The 21,890-nt window shown below is 34.5% G+C and overlaps 3 protein-coding genes and 1 pseudogene across 3 annotated transcripts; 3 read left to right on the forward strand and 1 right to left on the reverse strand.

The window, feature by feature from the left end:
- Positions 1-2,185: 2,185 nt before the first annotated feature.
- LOC111402251 lies at positions 2,186-3,590 on the forward strand. Its single transcript, XM_023030418.1, has 2 exons — positions 2,186-2,715; positions 3,263-3,590. The coding sequence occupies exons 1-2, from the start codon at positions 2,248-2,250 to the stop codon at positions 3,428-3,430; spliced, it is 636 nt and encodes a 211-aa protein (XP_022886186.1). The 5' UTR covers positions 2,186-2,247; the 3' UTR covers positions 3,431-3,590.
- Positions 3,591-6,884: 3,294 nt separating this feature from the next.
- LOC111402774 (carboxy-terminal domain RNA polymerase II polypeptide A small phosphatase 1) lies at positions 6,885-7,998 on the forward strand. The gene has a single exon (XM_023031109.1). It carries the CDS (start codon positions 7,000-7,002, stop codon positions 7,876-7,878), a length of 879 nt encoding a protein of 292 aa, XP_022886877.1. The 5' UTR covers positions 6,885-6,999; the 3' UTR covers positions 7,879-7,998.
- A 622-nt stretch (positions 7,999-8,620) lies between these two features.
- Positions 8,621-12,255, reverse strand: LOC111402252 (BES1/BZR1 homolog protein 4-like). The gene is made up of 2 exons (XM_023030419.1): positions 11,911-12,255; positions 8,621-9,748 (listed from the first exon to the last, which is right to left on the reverse strand). Exons 1-2 carry the CDS (start codon positions 12,124-12,126, stop codon positions 8,987-8,989), a joined length of 978 nt encoding a protein of 325 aa, XP_022886187.1. The 5' UTR covers positions 12,127-12,255; the 3' UTR covers positions 8,621-8,986.
- A 5,320-nt stretch (positions 12,256-17,575) lies between these two features.
- Positions 17,576-20,867, forward strand: LOC111400657 (annotated as a pseudogene).
- Positions 20,868-21,890: the final 1,023 nt, after the last annotated feature.

Genomic DNA, 21,890 nt, shown 5'->3' on the forward strand with positions numbered 1-21,890 from the left:
AAGAATCTGAAGATATGAAAATTGGAATTGAGCAGTTAGAGGAAATGACAGAAACTATCCAACAAAATGTCAAGTTGTTGGTGAAAATCTTTAATTCTCATTCCAAATATACCAAAGAATTGAATGACAGAATTGTTGATATTACTTCACAATTTGAGTCATTAGATACCAAACAGGAAATGCCAATTGATACAATCTCAAAAATACAAACAGGTACACAGCCAGGAAGCAGCAGTGGACCCAGCAATATCAAACGAGATATAGCAAGTCCCCGGAAGGTGACTATAAAAAATAATGATGAACATACAAGAGTTATAAGAATCAAAACTGATGAAGATGATGATACCCCTTTATCATCAAAAGAAGAAGAATATAGATCATTTGCCAAGATTGTTTATGAATTGGAAGAAAATGAATCTTATTTTATTGTATCAGGAGATCATGTTTATCCCAGATTAATAATTACCAAAGAAGCAGACCTTTTCATGGTCAAGAGGGCAGCAGATTATGGATTTCTGGATTTGATCTATCCAGGAAAAGATTTAAAAGAAATTGAAAAATTTGATGATATATTCAGGGCAGAAGTTTCAAAATTTGCCCAAGGAAGATTTATTTATATCAAATTTTATTCAATAAATCCTGAAGTTGATGGAAGGATATACTATCCTGCTGAACATATTATTACCATTGGATATGTTGGCCGAGATTTCCAGATTGAACTTGGCCGAAATAATAAATCATTGCCTAAAATCAATAAATCATGGATAAAATCTCGAAGAGTTTTGGGGATGAAAGTTCTTTACAATATTGCAAAGAACTTATATGATAAAAAATTCAGATGCTTGTGCCAATATGAAGGATGGACGCCCCTTACAAATAATGGAAAAGAAAAATCTACCATTTTGAAAGAATATATCCAGAAATTTGATACTCATCAAATTAATGGAAGTCCAACAACAATTCAAGAATCATGCAGATTAAGGGAGTGCCCCACATGTAGACAAAATTGAAAGATTGATGGATGGAAAAGGACCTACCACTACCAAAACATCTAGCCAGCTGCATATGAAACCAAAGATGGAAAAGCAATAATAGAAAAGCATCTAGCCAGCTGCATATGGAGCCAAAGATGAAAAGGCAATAATAGAGGAAAAGATGCTCCTTGAATGAAAAGACAAAGAATGCATGTGAAAATGTAGACCCCAGGAGGAAAAGAATAGAGAGGCATGTGAGCCTTTTTTCAAAATTCTGATGTATGCAATGATGTAATAGATCAATAATAGTGAGTTTGAGTCATGTATAAATAGAGGTCTTTGGGAAAGAATGGATCATCTCGAATTAAAAACCATTCTCTTTCCTTAAGCTTTTTTCAAAACCAGTTTTTCTGGAAAACCCTTGTATACAATAGAAACCTTGTATAAATCATTATAGAAATAAAATTTCAATCTTTTGATATCAGAAAAATATGAGTTTCTAAACCTCCTATCTCATAGATTCTTGATAGATTGAAGAAGATAATTTCTTTCTTACTTTAACAAAGAGAGAATTTTCTTTACTTAAGATCTTTATTCTTAATTCTAAGAAAAGATACAATGAGGGCAAGAAGCTGAAATAGCAGAATTCCCATTGAGGCAAGAGGCCGTTTGAAGGAGCAGTTTGCAGATTCAGAGCCTGAAGGTCACTCGGTTCTAAGAATACAGATTTAAGATCAAAAGTAAGGTAAAATCATTGTCTTTGTTAAATTTAGAAAGAATTCTTCTAATATCTTGAAAGAATCGTAGGGATTATTACTTTTCATGTTTGCAAAAAACTTATCTAACATGTTATTATTATTCATAAAGCTTGCAAAGAATTATCTGAATAATGCCAGGTTATACAATTAAAGGATTAGATAATCTGTTAGAAAAACTAATGAAAAAAATAAGAAATATTTTTGCTCAACTAGAGATTATGGATATTTCATCTAAGGAATATGATAATCTTAGTAAATTACATGACAATTATATTACAGATTATTCTAATTTATTAGATCAAAGGATGAAATTATATATTAAAACTCGAAATGAGAGAAATAGAAGAATTTTAGAACTATACCAATAAAATAAGGATATCTTGTGCAAAATATGACAAATCCTTTCATTAAGGATATTATAGACATTTTACAAAAAATAAATAGTAGCAGGCCATTTATAAAAATCTCCCATTCTCAACTAAGGCCGCTCGCCACCGTCCGCCCGCCTCCGCCCAATGCCCATCCTTGTACGGCCTTTCCTTTTGCTCTCACTTCTCCTCATATTCTCCTCCTCTTTTTCTCAATCTCTCCCCTTCTCCAACTACCATACCATCGTCTCCCTATCCCACTCCCTCTCCTTGCGCGTTGCCACTCTCCGTGAGTCCCGTGGCGATCACGATGGTGCGGTCCGGGCCAGATCCATGGCCCGTAATCTCGAGCGAGGGCTGGGCCTGGGGTTCTACAGACTCGTTTGGAACATGGGCTGGGACTACTCAAAGAATTACGCATGGAGGAATTTGGTGTCGTTTGAAACTCTGGGCACCTTGTCGTCCGACACGAACGAGTTGTTGGGTGCTCTAGGCGAATTGACCCGGGTCAATTCGGACGCGGAGAGGGTAGCTTGGTTTGGACGAAATTACAATAAGCTCCTTAGACTTTCCAAGTCGCTCTTTGGTAGACTACTCGAAGTTTTTCGTCAGCCCGTAAGTGCTCTCTCTCTCTCTCTCTCTAAAAAATAATTTTTAATTATTGACAATTTGACATTTGTACATTTGTACATTTGTAGGTTTTATGCAATTGGACATATATAGTTATATTACTTGTACTTATTTGGCAACGTTTAATTGAATGTGTTGAAATAAGGGGGAACAAAGGTGGCATTTTCAAGTTGTGCATTTAGTTCAAGAATGAATCTAGTTGTAACAATATAATTGTTGACAATATGTAAATCATTGATTTCAAAAACTGTTTTGAGATGATTGGCTAAATGTTGCCAACACTTAGTAAAATCAAGTTTGTCAATTTAATTTGTACAAATAGCTTAGTTCAAGTAGTCGTGCTGGTTTGATACTTGGTAATAGCCTTTGGCCTGTTTTCCCGACTTATTCGGAATGGTCTATGTTTCACTATAATCCAGACCTCTTTCGTCGTTGAATTGATTTTAGATTTATACAAGAATAGTTTCTATTCTGTTGTTTCGAGTTTAGAAAAATGCTATGCTCTTGTAATCTGATTTGACGAGAATGGCAGGGTCCGTTGAGGGAAGTGGTGGAGACACTGCAGAAAGAAATTGTGGAGGGTGACTTGGTAAGGGACTGCCTTGAGTTGGGTGGTAATGACCTCAATGATTTGGTCCGTGTGTTCAAGGACGTCCTTTTACAGTATACTTCTGCTTCTACCAGGAACACTGATTTGTGAGTAAGATTGGTAGGAAATTCAGAAGAGAGTAATTTATTCTTGGATCACAATGTTCTTATAGTTTATAGTCATGTTACTGGCCATATGGAGAAGTTAAAAGTTTGTCTTAACAAAGGTTGAATGTAGTTGATGATCGATTAATCATATAATCTTGTATTAAGCCTCTGTTTAATCAACAATTACTTTTAATCACATTTCTAATGAGGTCCACAACTTTTTAACTACACATTTCATCAACTTTTATCAAGATCTACTAAAAATTTAATTTTCATTCTCACCAAACAGTGGCTAAGTTCTCATTTGTGTCATAATATTACTATATTCATGGATAATCGTGGTATAAAATGTGGGAAAATTACAATCACGGTACCAATTCTTTCATTTAATTCCAGATTTGATCTAAATCTTTTATTTGTGCCATTCACGGTATTGAATCTTTCAAAAAAATTTGCTTGAAATCCAAATGAATGATAACTGTTAATTTGATCGTTAGTTGACTAGATAATTGACTTTGACAATAATTTTGAATAATTTTAAAAAGTTAAAATGGTAAGTTTACAGTTTTACAATAAAATAACTAAAATCAAATAATTAAAATAAAAAACTAAATAACTACTTCTCCATCACCCTACACATACCCACCCCAAAACCACCACTACCACTATCAGCCGGCTCCACCGCACCCACCCAATGCCCGCGCCACCTTTGACGCCTTCACCTCCATCTCACCACAACACTTTTAACACAAATCCACAACCTAAATGTCCACAAGATAATGTTGTTTGGCATAAAAATGCAATTTGGGGATAGAAAATATACAAGGTGAACAAGCTATACGGTAAACTTTCATGCCACTGCCACAACCACCATATGATTGCCACCTCTGCCACTGCTTTTCCTCACCACCATCACCACTTTCCTTAGTGGCGGTTGATCAAGTGGATGGTGGCGCCTATGCAGCCTACATGGCAGTGGCGATAGATCACCTGGGTGGTGGTAGTGACGACTTTGGGGCAAGGAAAAATGTATTGGAATGGAGAAGAAAGGGCTGGGTTTGGGTTTGGGTTTTTTTTTTTTAAATCTTTTTTTGTTGTTTGTTGTGTATTGTTTATGTTAAATTTGACTATATTCTTATCAAAGATATTAATGCAAGACGAATTTACCTACTTTCAAGGTGTCTTGCAATTTATAATAACACGGGGGAGGGGGATTGTCATAGTGCAAATCATTTTTACATTTTGCTCATGTTATTTATTCACTTATTCATCATTTCTATTTTAAATCAAAATACTATAAATTCTTTTCAAATGGAGACCAAATAATTCATGGATGGAAAAAGAAATTTTATTTTGACCAAAGGAATCTAAGCATAAATAATTGCTTTATATTTTTGTATAATGGAAATTTGAGATGCTGCCTAACTTCTTCCCTTATGTCTCCTTGATGCTCCATCAATTTATATAAATTATTGTGAACTGTATGATGCTTCTTTGTATAAAGATTCTTATCTTATAATCTTGGTCAATGATTTGTGTTGAGCACTGTTCTTTTACAAGTATGATCATGTTGAGCTTGATTTTTGTTTGCGTGCTTCGAAGTGAGGAAAAATAATATTTTGATTTACTTTTGTACATATTTTTATATGATAGATAAATAAGTTGGTTTAAGTTTTCTCAAGGAATTTTTTGGTGGAATTCATTATTAGAGATGTGATTTGCTAATTAGTGAAAGAATGAAAATAAAAATACAATGAATAATTGATCAAACAGTTGACCTGTACTCAACTAACAGAGAAACTAACGGAAACCGTCCATTTGGACTTCAAGAGAGAATTTTTAAAATTTTTGGTACCATGGGTGGCAAAATGAAATGTTTTGATCAAGTTTGCTATTAAATGAAAGATTTGATACTGTGGCTGTAATTTTTCCATGAAATAATGAAGAATTGAACCCAACTTCATCTGTCGTGTTGTTTTGGAAACTAGTCAAAATTGAACGTACATTGCACGTTATTCTGAAACAATTTATAAGTGCCGTAAAAATATAATATTTGGTACCAATGTTTTTAGAGGATTTGTGGAGTCTCAAACAAACTAAAGAAACTAAATTAAGGATAGAAATTTAAGAAAAAAATTGTACTCGCAAAACTCTACTTCTATGATAAAATACTACAAATAAGCAATATTTTTATACTGCGTTTAATACATAGGAATTAATTTTAGTACATGATCCTAACACCTATTAAAATTCCTAAGAATAAAAATAAATATATCTTTAAAAACTCTAGATTCATATGAATCAAAATTCATCAAGTTACTATTCATTGAGTCTAGATTAATATGAATTTTAATTAATTGAGAATTAACAAAATTCATACTGGGCAAGGATTTTATATTATTTATTATATGTTGAAAATGAAAACTAAAGTATTACAGAAATAATAGAATTATAATAAGGTTAAAATTGTACAAAAAATGAATCTCACATAAGCCCAGTTTGGCCCCCCATTAAATTACACTTCATTTTTCTTTTTTTTTTATTTTTAACCACACAATCTTCCATAAAATAATATTACACATAAATATGAAGGATGATCATGGTATATCTTAGTTAAATTAAACGACGACAAATATGAAGAATGATCTATAAGTTAATGATTCTTAGATAACAGATAATGAAGTAGAAAAATATGATTTTAATTAACTTTAAATAAATATCACAGCGTAGTTGCCAATAGTGCAAAATTGAAAAAATGAAAATTGAATTGAAGAGATTTGGTATATGGTTTAGGTTCGTAGATCACCCGCCCAAACAATTTGAACAAAAAATTCCTGTTTTAGCTAACGGACCCTTTTTCTTCTATGTTCCCTTCTCTTTCCTTTTAGGAACAATTTCGGAAATGGTCCTCAATCTATTGTTCAAGTAGATTTATGGTCCGTAATTAGTTTTTAATTTTAGTTGCATAAACAATGCTCAACAAGGACTAAAATATGTTTGACTTTGAACGTATTCGCAGCATTAGTCCGAGTTTTAAAATAAAATCTCTTTCACAAAGTTATCTATTTGATATCGATTAAAATTCAAATTTCATTTTTAGTCAAAGTTAATAATCAATTTCAACCATATATTTTATGGATCTCACAACTTTTAAACCATACATGCCATCAACTTTTGTTAAAATCTATTAAAAATCTAATTTTAATCCCGATCAAGCAGAGGTTAAATATGTGAAGGTCATGGGATGATTTAATGCGAATATAAACAGCTTTGGTAATTGATACCTAATTGTGCAATTATTACCCGAGTTGAAGATCAAATTATGTCTTTTTCAAGAATGAGGATCAATTTACTAGTACTCCACTAAATTGGGAACCAGTGGTGCAAATTTCTCTTCTTTCTCTGTCTTTATTTTTCGACAGCATAGTTTCCGAACCAAAAATAACTCGACCGTTGAGCCCGAACCTAATTTCGAAAACCTTTATGTTCCCCTAACACAATCCTCCACCCATAAACCTTTTTTGCTCTTGAAATTTATCTGTCATTTTCTGCAGATTTTGTGTTTCTTAAGACATGGTGTCCAAAACTGTGAAGAGAACGCCCACAAAATCCATCAAGAACAGGAGAAACATCAACCAGCAGTGCCGCCGTGGCCGGAAGAAGTCTCCGATCAAGAATGTTTCCGCCACCGCGTCCGCGGTGGTTGCTTCCATCAACAAGTCCATTTATACTTGCCAACGCCGCCTTATCAAGATTTTCACAAAATTAGCTCGCATTGCCACCCCAAAGAAGACCCCACATAAGAAAGGGTACCAAATCCTTCAAAAAGTCCCTGCCGACCCACCAAATTCTACCCGCAGATCACTGTTTAATGATAAGATTCCTCTACCTCTATTGCTTTCGCCCAAGAAGAATACTATTTTTCTCGACTTAGATGAAACCTTGGTGCATTCCAAGCCAAACCCACCTCCGGAGAATTATGATTTCATTGTTAGGCCAGTGCTTGATGGAGAAAAGGTCGAATTCTATGTGTTGAAGAGGCCATTTGTAGATGAATTTTTGGATTTTTTGAGCCAGAGATTTGAGATTGTGGTGTTCACTGCTGGGATTGAGGAGTACGCCTCGCTCGTGCTCGATAGGTTGGACTGGAGATCCCGGATATCTCATCGACTATACCGAGATTCGTGCAAGGAAGTTGACGGGAAATTCGTGAAGGATTTGTCTGAGATCGGGAGGGATCTCGGGAGGGTGGCCATCGTTGATGACAACCCGAATTCATACATGTTTCAGACCGAAAACGCAATTCCAATTCGACCCTTTGTCGATGATCTAGGAGACGGGGAATTGAAGAAGTTGATTAAATTCTTTGAAGGATGTGATTCAATTGAGGACATGAGGGATGTTGTGAAGGTTTATCTTGCTGATCAAGAAGGGGGTAAGGTGGACGTCTAGTACCAGTTATTTATATATTTTTTCTTCATTTTGCTGTAGTTCTCTTTTCTAACCAGCCTGTGTACAATTTTGAACATACTGTGTTCAATTTGAAATCAGAAAGGAAACTGGGAATATCAATTACACAAAGTTTGTCAAAATCCAGTTGTTCAAAACTGTTTTTAGTACCTTTATTATAATTTTCGGATTTCTCGACATTCTTCAAATTACAATTGAGAGAATCATCCAAGCATGTTTGGTACATAATACTAAATACTCAACAATGCAAAAATGGGATTTGGTCAAAGTAATATGGCTAGTTCAGTATTTTAAACTTTCTATTTCTTAACGTCCAATACCATTGATATTCCTCTGTTACCAACCGCGAAGGGGAACTAGGGTACAAATCCACGTCAAGTGCGTGTTTGCATAGGTTAAAGCCCCTTGAACAACCCCCTGGTTGTCCGGGGGGTTATGTGAGCATAACCCATTTGCATATATATGGTACTGAATGGCACTAGACAGTACAATTAAAAAGAATTTAGCTTCTTTATTCTTTTTCTTTCACAGTCGTTTGATCCTCTGTAGTATTACAACACCACCCATAAAGACAAAGCAAAAACTTTTGTGAAATACACAACACTGTGTAATAAAAGACGATGCATAAACCAGTGATTTTTGAGTCCCATCTTGTTTAAGGTGCTAAAAATCTTCATATCCCTAAAACTCATAAGCTACTCTTATACCATAATCAATCACTTCAGATTAACAAGAAAATCATGTATTAACTATCACCAGAACATACAAGCTAATCCAAAGGCAGTCTTCCCAATTGAAAGTCCCCTCGTGATCTTGTTCGTGAAGGACAGCTCCATTTTTTTCCCCAATTGAGCAGATGCGATCACATTAGCTATTTATAGTATTATCTTTTGTTTGTTAGTTTTAAACATGAAAAAAAGAAGAACGAATAGACAGATGGACAAAAAAAAAATAAAAAAGCCTTTTCCTACACAACTAGAATAGGCTCCCCACCCCCCCACGCACAATTACATCCTACAAAAACAAAACGAGACCTGTTTATAATTTCATTTTTCATGTCTTTTGGAATCAATCAAAAAGAGTAAACAATCTATCTGGTGCTCGAGTTCCCAAGAGTGAGCTCAAGATCATCAGGAACACATTCGTCGTGGATTATCTCTCCTTCCCATGGTTTCACTAGTCCCTTTGTGTTACTGCCAAATGCAAACTCGGCCGCAATTGCATCTGACATGGGAACATCAGCAGTTTGGTCAACACCTGCTGGAACAGCAGGAGAGCATGTCCCACTTTGCCCTGGGGTCCACTTACGCGACCCTCCATTCGAAAATGGCTCCCTAAGGCCAAATGGATTTGCTGAGACCAGGCTGAATGTAGGGGAAGAAGGTCCATCATTGGGAGTCTGCACACCAGAAAGCCATCCAGAATCAGGCGGAGTTTGACGACCCGGACTTGGTGGAGTAGAAGACAATAGGAAGGGATAGTGTTGGCCTCCCCAGGCTGAATCAACTGTCGGATCATCCCAGTTGGCCTTCATTCTAGGCGTACGAGCAGTAGGCGAGCTCAATGGTGGGGTTACAGGAGCGCTAATCGAACCTCCAGGGATGCATATGTGCCGTAGCTTGAATGGAGGGGGTGAAGAGCCAGAAGACAAATTTTTAAGCCATGGGACAAGGGAATTAGGATCAGCAGTATTAATGATATTAGTAGCATACTGTGATGAGACTGGGCTCGGAAAGGAAGATGAAGTGGGGCTTGGATGGAAAGATGCTCCTGGGCTTGGTTGGTATGATGAGCAAGGGCTTACTGTTGCTGAAGCAACCATGGTATTCGTATGTTCCACGGGCCTGCATCCCTGCGAAAGATGGTACACAATGTTAACAGCTAGAAGAAGAACATTAAACACGTCCAATGGCTTTGTAGACATGAGAAATATGTAAACCATGTCATAGCTATTGTAAGATCAACCATTTCTAAATGAAAACAGCAATAATCTACCATCCATCGTCAAACAGAAAGCAATTATTTCAATTTTTCAGCCTTTATATTCATCAGAAGAGTTACTTTCTCAACCAAATACTTAAAAAAGAAGCCCCCAGAAAACCTTTAAGATGTCGAGTGGAATTGTTTAGAAGTAAAGCATGCGTATACCATATTGATCACTTGTCACTTTTTATTTCCAAACGATAGTACAGATTCTTGTATGCTACAATGTGTTCAAGACTTATAATCGATCATAAGCACGGATCCCTTGTTTAGCTTAATCTTGGTTGCACAGAGCCGTGGGCCCTTGATGTTCATCTCAACAAACAGATGCATATACAATCACAACTGCTAAGGCAAAGGAATACTAACAACTGTTTCAACTGTCCAATAATAACTGTGTTGCAACTCAAATAAAGTTGGGACTCATCTCCTTGTACGTCAAAAATGAAAGTGATTCTAGCAACCACATTTGTCCTAAAGATTTTGAAATACTCAAAATCATTGCCACTTTTCATCAAATAAAGTCTGAAAAAGCACTGTTATGCATCTAAAATTTGTTCAATTTTGAAAAATACATGAAGGTTCAATTTAGTGTGTACTAACATAACAAGGAATGTAATCTAATATCATCACCTACAAAGAAAGTGAGAACCACCAGAGGTTGGTAGGTACAATCCCTCACTAGAAGTGTATCCAGACATATCGAACTTGATGATCCCTCCACCCCTTACATAATCACTGGGAGATGAACCAAAAATTGGACACAAACCACGTTCACTTAGCCATGAATATAGCAATTATTCCTACTCTCTCATAATCCATTCTAAGATTATCCGGCTGCATCACCAATAGCTTGTTACATCTCTACTCAACATTATTATCCGTAACATGTCACGCGATCTACAAAAGATTTAACATCTACATCCACCATATTTTAATCATACAGCATAGACAATGGTGTAATGATGATTTAAAAGTGAGGATAAAAAAAACATGGCCCACAATCGAGAATCCAATACCACCTCATACTCAAATCACTCATGCTTCACTAAAGGTCAATAAAGAGAGATTATAACCTCCGAAATCTCAGGCAATCACTAATTTGACAAAAAAGATGGAACAGCTTTACATTTACAAAAGAGTAATTTTAACTTTTGAGAAAGTAATATACAAGTTCTTGAACAACTCAAATGTTGTACCGTGCTCCATACAGAAATGTGCACAGTTTAAATGAATGGGTAACTATGACTCAAATTCAGGTATTTTGTCAGGTCATGATTAAAATTTAGGCAATTAGCTGTTTCGTTATGATGATAATATTTTGCGGGCTGCACGCTTTAGCCCCTGGTTGGTTCTGCTAAACATCACATTTTTAACAGATTTTGATAAAAAATTGATAAAGTACATGATTGAAAAGTTGATAAAAATTGTGGAACACCTTGTAAATGAATAGGTAACTATAACTCAAATTCAGGTATTTTGTCAAGTTATGATTAAAATTTAGGCAATTAGCTGTTTCGTTATGATGATAATATTTTGTGGGCTGCGCTTTAGGCCCTGGTTGGTTTTGCTAAACATAGCCTTTTTAATAAATTTTGATAAAAGTTGATGAAATAAATGATTAAAAGTTGAAAAAAGTTGTGGCAGCAATTAAATATTTGATTAAAATTAATTGTGACTTCCATTTAAATTTTTATCAACTGACAGCTGCCCACTGTTATCGTGCGCGCAAGATGCATACAGCGGACATTAGCCCTCAGTCCTCAAAAAGCGATCAGCTTGAGCTATGCATCGAAACACCTGCCAGTCGGATCAGCATCTTACAACGCGCTAGCATATGCCAGAAGCATTCAGCGCATTTTAGCACGCAATCACGTATCAAAACTCAGAATATCTAATGATTACGAACTAAAAAAAAAATTTAATAACTTTTCAATAAAATTCAGAAAATTTTTATGAAACTCTCAACCGAAATGTTAAAAATAATTGATTAGAAATTGCAAGATCGGAGGAATTGAATTTGAAAAGTACCTTTCTATAAGTTGTTCCATCTTCTTCAACGATCCAACCAGCTTCATTACATAGAGCTTTGAGAACCTCGTTGTTATCACAGTGTTTGGGGAGCTTGTAGTTACCGTACATCCTCAAGCCTGCAAAGATCTTGGCTGCGATTGCCCTCCGGCGCCGCTCCCTCCGCTTGTTGTTCTCCCTCTCCTTCCATGTCGGCAGTCTCGTCCCTGACGTCATCGAAACGACGCAGCTTCGTCCAAACTCTGCACTGGAAACCAAATCGAACCGGACAGGTATGAAAAACCGGATTGAGTGGACGGGGATCGGTCGGGATAGTAAGGGAGACTTGATATGAAAAGGGAAGAAGGGTGGTGACTAAATCCTAAAGCTAAATTTCTGGCAGGACGGTTTTGCCACTAAAAACAATATAAATTACGAGGCTGCCACTGAAAACGCGGGTCTTCTTTATTTTTTTAATTATTCTATGCTTTCATTTTCCTGAAAATGCGGGTCCGTGCACGTGTTTAGGCTTTTTAAAGAGCGGGGCGACACGAGGCGAGGAATCATAGTTTCTAGGAAAGAAGCGAGGAAATAATTTTCTGTTTAAGAAATAATTTATATATTTGTCTTAGAACTTATTTGGTAAGGATTTTGATAATTATTTTTTGACCGTTAAAAATAAAGTGGGTCTTTTTTATAAGAAAAAAATTTCGAAAATGACAGTTAAAATAATAAAATAACGTTCAAAAATTGATTTTAATTGACTTTTAATCCGTAACAAACAAGCACTTATTCACTCCTAAAGTATTGTGTTTGATCTTCAAGTGTCCCATGTCTGTTTTATGTGCAAACAGGTGCATCTGATTTCAACATTGTTTGTTGGTGAATTTGAGGATTTGGGATAATTGCAATCACGGTATCAAATTTTTCATTTAATATCAGACTTGACCAAAACATTTTGTTTGTGCCAGCCATGACACCAAACATTTTAAAAATCGTACCTAGAGTCCAAATGAATGGAATCCCTCTATTTAATCGTTACCATTAAAATTTTTTGACCTCTTTCGACCAATGTGGAAATGATAAAATGGTACTTTCAAATTATTTCACATAAAATAATGTTATAGTAATTAAATAAAAAAGAAGAGTGTTCTTTCCCCTAAAATCATTCCAGATATCCACCCAACACTAGCACCACATCATCTCCTTCGATCAATGTCGCCCAATCATCCATTCACACCTTTAATGCCATTGTCATCAACAGTTACGTATAATGCATCGTTCATCTCGATAGATGAAGCAAAATTTGGGTACAAAATCAAAATAGGAAGTTGGTGCGGTATCATTTTTTGAATAGCATGTTCAGTGAATATGGGACCTTTGAGTATAAACAACACCAAAGTCTACTTTCAAATCTATTTAAATTTTTTTTTTTTTTTTTTTTTTTTTTTTTTTTTTTTTTACCCCAAAGGGATCTAATTGCTTTTGTACCAAGATTTTGTTCCATTTACCCAGCATTTGAAATCAATTTGAGATTGAATCCAATGGAGAGTTTGGCTAGAGGGAAAGCAAATGATACGTGCGCAATAATGAGTCAAATACTCGAATTTTCAGTAGTACTAAGAATGATTTGTTCTACCAATTTGCAACACGTCAAGGAGATTTATTTACTGGATGTATCGAGAATGATTTATTCGAATTTGTGATTTCACTCGAGTGAGATTTCTCATAGAATTAATTGTAGCTTGGTGGTGGTGATTGTGGCGAGTGGTGCCGTGGTGGTGGTAGAAGCGACGACAAATAGTGGGTTGATTGTAGCTTTGTTTAGTTGGGGTCGGTGGAGTGTGGGGCAGGTTGGTGACGGAGGTGAACAGTTGTGTCCCTTTTATTTATTCATTCATTTTGAAATTGAATGTTAGAAATTGTTTTATATTAAAGTTATAAATTTACCATTTTGCCCTTTTTACATTTAGTCAACATTAATTATTTTGGTCAAATAACGGTCAAATCGATTCCATCCATTTGGACTCCAAGTGAGAATGTTTGAAAAGTTTGATGTCATGGGTGACACAAATAAAATGTTTGAGTCAAGTCTATTATTAAATGAAAGATTTGGTACCGTAGCTACAATTCTCCCTGAGGATTTCATATGACAAGAAAAAAGGAGTTAAAAATATATCATTTGTTTTAATTTATTGATTTTTAGCTTCATCTACTTTAAAACATTATACAATAGAATAACAATAATTTAATATTTGATAAATTAATAGCCTTGGTTAAATAATATTTTTGGCCGATTCCGATTTGAGGATAAAGGGCTAAGCTTATACTTTGCAAAATTTATAAGATAATATTTTCTAAGTTTTCTTTTCTTATTCTTCTTTGGCTCAATAATTAAGAGGCAATTTGAACAAGAAAGCAAGAAATAATAAAAACATTTTGTGCTTGTTTGGTGGGAATTTTGTTAATTGATTTTTTGACCGATAAGGATAAAGTGAGCTCTACTTGTGATAGAAGAATTCAAAAATAACCACTTAAATAGTAAAATAATGGTCAAAAAATTGATTTTAATTGAATTTTAAGATGTACCATACATGCTCTATAATGTATTGGAGATAGTTTGTATTCTATAGCAATGTCCATCTTCAGATGAAGAGCCAATTCGGGATGCATAAGCCTGCTAATAGTTGAGGTCCTAAAGTTGTTTATTATAATTTAATGGATTTGAGTTGGCTATGTTTGTGCGAAACCCGCAAACATATGAGATCGTTGACGGGTAATAGAGTTGATGAGTTGAGAGTATCATCTCATGAGGAGTAAAATTTAATTGAGTGTACTAATATTTGATTAGATTCAAAGTAAACAAACAAAAGTGATTTTATTTTGTGATTATTCTAAATTAATTTACTAAAATGTGTAAAATTCGAGTTTTGTTTATAGGATGAATGCATTGGATTATGAATTCACCTATTATTATCTATTCCAATTCTTGACTGTGTAGCTAGTTTCGTTCATGCATTATTGACAATTGATAATTCTATTATAATTAATTTTATTTTTCAAGATAAATTAAATCTATCTTAATAACGTCCGAATCTATTCCCAGTCCGAATTCGAATGAATATAATGTATTTAATTTTACAATTATCTCAGAGATTGTACACGCGATAAATCTTATTCCTAAAATTTACTGCACACATGTTAATCAAGTAGTGTTGTAAATATATTGTGAACCTCTCAACACTACAACAAGTAATTATATATTCAATTGGTGATTAAGCAGTCAAATAATAAAATTAGACATACAAGATTAATCAAGAATTGTCAGAATTCAACAACTATTTAATTTCTATAGACTTTCTTATTTTCTCCGTTACAAAAGCTATACATCTATAATTCTCAAAAAAATTTACACGTCATCGTGAATTCAATTTTTAAGAGTTCAATCAAACTTCAGTTAATATATCGAGATCATATTGCTATATCTTGATTTCAAGATGCTTATAATTTTGGCAGCTAAAAATTTTTGACTTAATGAGATTTCCTAAATGGTTACTTCTATATTTATTATGGTATCATCGATCACTATTTTGATATTGTTTGTGCGGCATTTTCAGGAAGGAAAAAAAATGAGAAATTCGACCATTAAAGCACAAGTCAAGCCACAACTTTTGACTGATTGTCTCTAACGTGGATCCCACCTACAGCTTCAACGGTCAAAAAAATTCTATTAATTTCCTTCAAAATGTGGCACAAACAAGGGCATAATTTCATCTTCTTCTTAAAATATTTGTTGATACGTGCTATGTAAAAATGTCAAATATCACATGCAAAACGAAGTAAAATATCTTTTTTTAATAAATATGACGTCGATGCTTGAAATATTCGTAGAATTTTGTTATTGGGAAACATATATGCATATTGACATTTCAATCCAACCTGTATTATTGTTCAATTGCAATCTAAAAACCGCGTCGACAAATCCAAGCCACACGATTTGCTTGCACCCAAGCATGGAAAACTAAATATTCAAGATAACTACCAAAGCACTGTAATAAATTAAGATTAAATTGAATATAAAATGGTTGCTAACGACATGTCCAACGCGTGCATATCAACATCCCACGACGCCGTTCGTCAACGCATGTGCATCGCTTTTTTCTTTTTTTAAATCTTGGATATAACCATATGAGTTCTCTAATTTTATTAAAACTCAATTCGACCAATTTATTCTCATTTCATAGAATAACGTTGTTTGAGTTTGTACATGAATAAGAAAAAGTTTTTTCGAATGAATTTTTTGATCGGTAGTGGTAGGAAACGGGCCAGGGAGGTTGTTACTGGAAGGACCCCGACACCTGGGGCAAATGAATGAATTAATCTGAATGATCCATTTATTATTATCCACACACACATTTTGTGGAATTCACTACCATTTATCTTAATAATCCATTTATAAATTCGTCAAATTGAGTCTCGTTGATTTCAAAGTTTATGGTCTTTATACTGTCAACAAAATTTTGGATACGAAATCAAGGCATATCTCAAGTGATAAGATCAAAAGCTTACCGTGTCAATGAATAAACTGAAAATAATAAAAGTCTTTGGATGCATTTTTTTGGTACTTGCATTACTTCGTTGCATCACAGAACTTTGTTCCATCAACCACCCAATAAGAGTGAGAATTCAGGGTGAAGAAACATATCATAAGTTGTCTTCACTAAATCATTCATTTTTCGCAAGGGATTGATTGGAAGATCGAATAAAGGTACAACAAATGGATTCACATTTCCTATTTAGACAAGCTTTCAAGATCTCTACCTTATAAACGGGCACTAGCATTAAACTTAATATGAAAAAACAAAGACGAGCTAATTTAATTAATGTTCTAATTAAAAGAATAACATTTTGGTTCTCAAGTAAAAGAAAAGCAACAAATTCTAATTATTTGATATAAAATAGAATGCACAAATGCCTACTTATAGCCTAATAATAGAGCTCTTTACCTATAAATCTCTTGTTCAAATTTTGAATTTATATAAAATAATTTATGGCTTGTTCAATAGTGATTATGAGAAATGATTTTTTGACTGTTAGAGAAAAAAAGGGTCTCACATTTGAGAAAAGAAGTAAAAAATGACAGTTGACAGAATTGATTTTTTGATCGTTAGAGAGAAAAGGGGTATCATATTTGAGAAAAGAAATAGAAAATGACAACTGACTTAGAAAAACAACGATCAAAAATTTATTTTTTGAAGTCAAAAATTTATTTTTTGAAGTCAAAAATTATAACGAAACACGCACTTATTCCATATAAAAATGCTTCTTATCACATTCCTCAATTGGAATTTTCAAACAATTGTTCTTAAAACAAAATAATATTAAATGAGTAAACGGGGACAATATCCAACCGTCCAATCTTCTCCATGTGCTTCAACAGTAATCAATTATCAATAATACAAGGAAAATGTTTGGTTTAGCTCATAATTAAGTATTTTTAAACAATATTTAAATATTTTTTCTCTTTTCTTGCTCGTAGGTGAAAAAATGAAAAATTATCTATGAGTAAGCATTTACTGTCAAAATAAGTAATTGTTTGAGTAAAAAAACACTTATTTACCTTTGATCTTATTTACTAGTAAATCTTTTGCGATTAGCCATATAATTTTAAACATATCTTAAATATTCCAGAAGTCTCGCTTCCTACGCACCTGTTCCGGCACAAATTCAAACAGTAATGTACCAACAAAGAGACAATAGTTACAGACCCTTTTGAGACCCTGAAAATTTCCCGGCGGCGTTCATTTTGTTTCTGATGTATCTGCGTGCATTTGAAATGTGTTAGTATTAGATTTGATGCTTTTGCTTGAAGATTGAGACACAGAGTCACTATTCTAACGACTTTGATATGTAAGCCATTGATTCTCATTTTAATTTTTCTTTGGTATCGGGAAAAAAAGGAAGGAAATGGCTGAGAGGCTTTTGATTGGTGGAATATGCTTTTGTTATCTATTTAGGTATTCTCCATTCTGCGATTTTTCCAATAAAAGAATTGGATTTAGAGGTGGGAAAGTTGGGAATTTGCTGGAATTGAAGGGATTTTGGTGAAAAATAAGATTTGGGTTTGACACAACATCTAAGAATAGTTCCAATAAATTTGGGGTTGGTCAGAATTTCGAAAAGAAGAAAGATAAGATTTTTTTTATTTTTTTATTTTTTTGAATTAAACTCTGTTAATTTGAAACACATTAGGGTTTTCAAATTGATGGAATGTGCTCTCAAGAAGAGTGATCGAAATTTGAAGAGAATTCAATTTCATATACAATGAGGCCGGTAAAAAATGACAGCCCTAGTTGATTTTAGTTCATCTTGTTGATGTTTCTTATTTTGAGGCCAAAAGTTTTTAGGGCTTGCGATTGGGTAATAAATTCCCACTATGGATGAAACTCAAAGCAGTTCGAGTTCATTTCCACCTTTCCTTGCAAAGACGTACGAGATGGTGGATGATCCTTCCACGGAATCTGTTGTGTCATGGAGTCAGGGTAATAACAAAAGCTTTGTCGCATGGAACCCTCTCGAATTTGCACGACATCTTTTGCCAAGGTTCTTTAAGCACAATAACCTCTCCAGTTTTGTAAGGCAGCTAAATACATATGTAAGCATTTTTTCTCGGTTCAGTGTAAAATTTATATTTGATATGTATTTACAATAAGTGCATGTTCGGTAGATAGTATTCGACTGTATATCAAGCAAGATTCTAGCTGTTGGAATATAGTGGTGTTAATGAAGTCGGATTACCGCATACTGTATATATAGTTTAGATACTGATTTTAAGCATACCGTATATGTAACTTACTATATTCGCAGGCAATTTACCGTATTTGCATCTTATCGTATTTGACAGCTCACTATATATGACAGTGCAGCTCACCGTATATGGCAGCTCACTGTATTTGACAGCGAAACTCACCGTATATGCGCAAAATTAGCACAAACTGTTTTTATTAAAATAACACATATTTTTTCAATAGAAATACCGTATATGTAACATATATATATCGAATTGCATTTACCAACTGTTAGCAAGAAAATTCAGAATCTAATAAATTGCAAACGTGTAAATCGCTAAATAAATAAATAACTTGCAAAAATAAATTGCAAATATGTCAATTGTAGAAGATAAATAAATTTTATAACGAACGCCTGTGCGAGCACAATTTCCTTAAAACAGATTCACCCCCTCACCCTAAGTGTTTGAGGTCTAATTCGAGCGTCTGTTTTCCAGGATACAACGGTAAAACCCGTTGAATCTAAGCACCACAGAAATTACTCGACGAACTGAGTTTGTATTCGAACAATATCACGACCACGACTAGAGATGAAAACTGAGATTATGTATATGCAGACAGAACAAAAGTATTTTTTGGTACGAGACAGAGAGATTTTTTTCTGTGTATTAATTGTTGGAAAATTGAGATTTAATATAACATAAATCTATCCAAAAACTCCATGGCAATAAAAACTGGAGCCACTTCAGTTTCTGCTGGAGTTTTGGCAGTTTTTAAAAACTCAAAAGTCAGTTAAAGATAGCAAAAAAATTGTAAAATATGGACACTTCAAACGGGCTAATTTTTGTTCCGTTCGGTTCGACGTTTGTGTACGCAAGTCACGTTCGCACACAAGTTCAAGTTCCGAAGGAAATTTCGGTCCATGTGCGCGCACGTGGAGAGAGCCTCTATGCTACACATGATTACACCATTCCAATGTGCAATCCTATATAAAGTGGTTAATACTTTCTTCATTTTCCTATATGTGACTAATTTTATTTTCCCATATAAATCATCTTCTAATGGTCATCTTTGAGCTCTAATTTTTCATTCATCCATTCATCAATTTTGGCAAATAAATATATGGTTTCAATGCTTGTACGGAGGAGAACAATGATTAACTTTGATCTTCCAATTTGGACCAACGGGTCCCACCGAAAATCTTGCCAAAAGTGAGCCATTTACTCATTTTTTCCAACACTAGCTTCTTTTTCTTCCTTTTGTACGCTAATATTCCTTTCTTACTGAATAGGGATTCAGGAAAATCGATCTTGAACAATGGGAATTTTCTAATGAGGATTTTGTTAGAGGTCAGCCATACCTTATGAAGAATATTCATAGACGTAAACCAATTCACAGTCATTCTGCACAAAATCTTGCTTCTTTATCTCCGCTAACTGAATCAAAAAGGAAAGGCTATAATGATGATATTGAGAGGCTAAAGTGTGATAAAGAAGTACTGAATTTGGAAATACAGAAACATGAAATTGAGCAACAAGGACTAAAGGGCAAATGCGAGGTTTGATGGAATGCATTCAAAATATGGGACTGTGGCACAAGAATATGTTATCTTCCTTGGTTCAAACCTTGCGGAAACCAGAACTTACTTTAAATCCGAATCCCTAAGTTGAAATTGACGATAGAAAGAGAAGGATTCCAAGAAGCAGTTACTTGTATAGTCAAGCCAGCATGGAAAAATATGGAAAAAATTCTTATTCAACTTCCTTTTTAAATTCAAACGATGAATTATTGGAGCAACTGGAGTCTTCACTTATGTTTTGGGAAAACCTAGTACTTGATGTTGGTTGAGGTTTAGATCAATCTAATTCATTGCAGGAGTTGGATGAATCTACAAACTGTACAAATAGCCCCACTGTTTCTTGCTCACAACTTCATGTTAATGTATGGTCGAAGATTTTTGGGATTGATATGAATGCTGAGTTGAAGTCTAGCATTGTTCCAGAGGTATCCCTTGAGACAACAACCAATGTGCGAACGGGGATTAATGATTTATTCTGGGTACAGTTTCTTACGAAAAATCCTAGTTCTACTGAAGGTACATATGGCAGTAAAAGCGAACAACAATTGGTTGATCCCGGGAAACATTGGTGGAATGTGAGGAGTTTGAATAATCTTGTTGAACAGTCGTGACAGCTATCCTCGACAGAAAGAACTTGACACTAGTAGGTTTTGTGCTAATTCTTTTGCTGATTGTGCAATTTGCTTTCATGTTGGGTTGTATTATAGATTGCTGATGCTAATTCCACCTACAATTGAACAAATCAAGTATGTGAATTATGGAATTAACTTGAACGAGAAAAAGGAAATCAAAACTAAATTTGAAGAATGAAGAACAATGAATTTCCCTTTTTATTTGGCTCAAAAATATCCAACACCACAAAGATAGCACCAAATTGGAGAATTGCAGTCACAGAGACAGAGGCACACAAAAGCAGAAGCTGGGTTTCAAAAGCACATAACAGGGGACGATTTTTATGTTAGTAAAGTGAGGTCAAGAGACTCCAATTTATAGGCAAGGGACAAACAAATTTCATAGATTTTTTGGGCAAGATAGAGTTCAAGAAAATTGAAACTGGTTACCAAGGATAAATATAGTACAACCATCTAACTTCTTGTGAGAAAAGGGATAGTAATCCCTTTTTCAAATTATCTCCAAAATTGGATATTGAGCACCTAGCTTAATGGACTGATTTCCTCTAAATACCCAATAGGATTGGACTACATCATTTATGGTGTGGATTTATTAATAGTGGAAATTACATAAAAGTAGGGGATTAACGAGTACAACTCAAAATTCAAGTATAAGGTTTTATTAATCACAAATCAGATATCAATAGAATACAAACCATAAATAAATTTTCTTTTCCCTCTTCTCTCTACCTTTCTCTCATCTCTATCGTCTTTTTTGTTCCTTCTCTCTCTTCAGTCTGGCGACTGAAGACGAAGGAGCTGTGCCGACCGTCTGAGAACTCGTTGGGCGACGTCCATTCCAACCTTCGGTGCCAACTGATTTTTGTAATCCGTCAATGCTGTGTAAATTATCCCTTCATTCACAAACGCCGAATCACCCATTCGATCGATAAACTCCATAATCTCCGTTGCCTTTACCTCTTCATTCATCAGTGTCATGCAAAGACGCTGAATCACCCTTTT

Source organism: Olea europaea, chromosome 10 (genome assembly GCF_002742605.1).
Source record: "Olea europaea var. sylvestris chromosome 10, O_europaea_v1, whole genome shotgun sequence".
Taxonomy (NCBI): Eukaryota; Viridiplantae; Streptophyta; class Magnoliopsida; order Lamiales; family Oleaceae; genus Olea; species Olea europaea.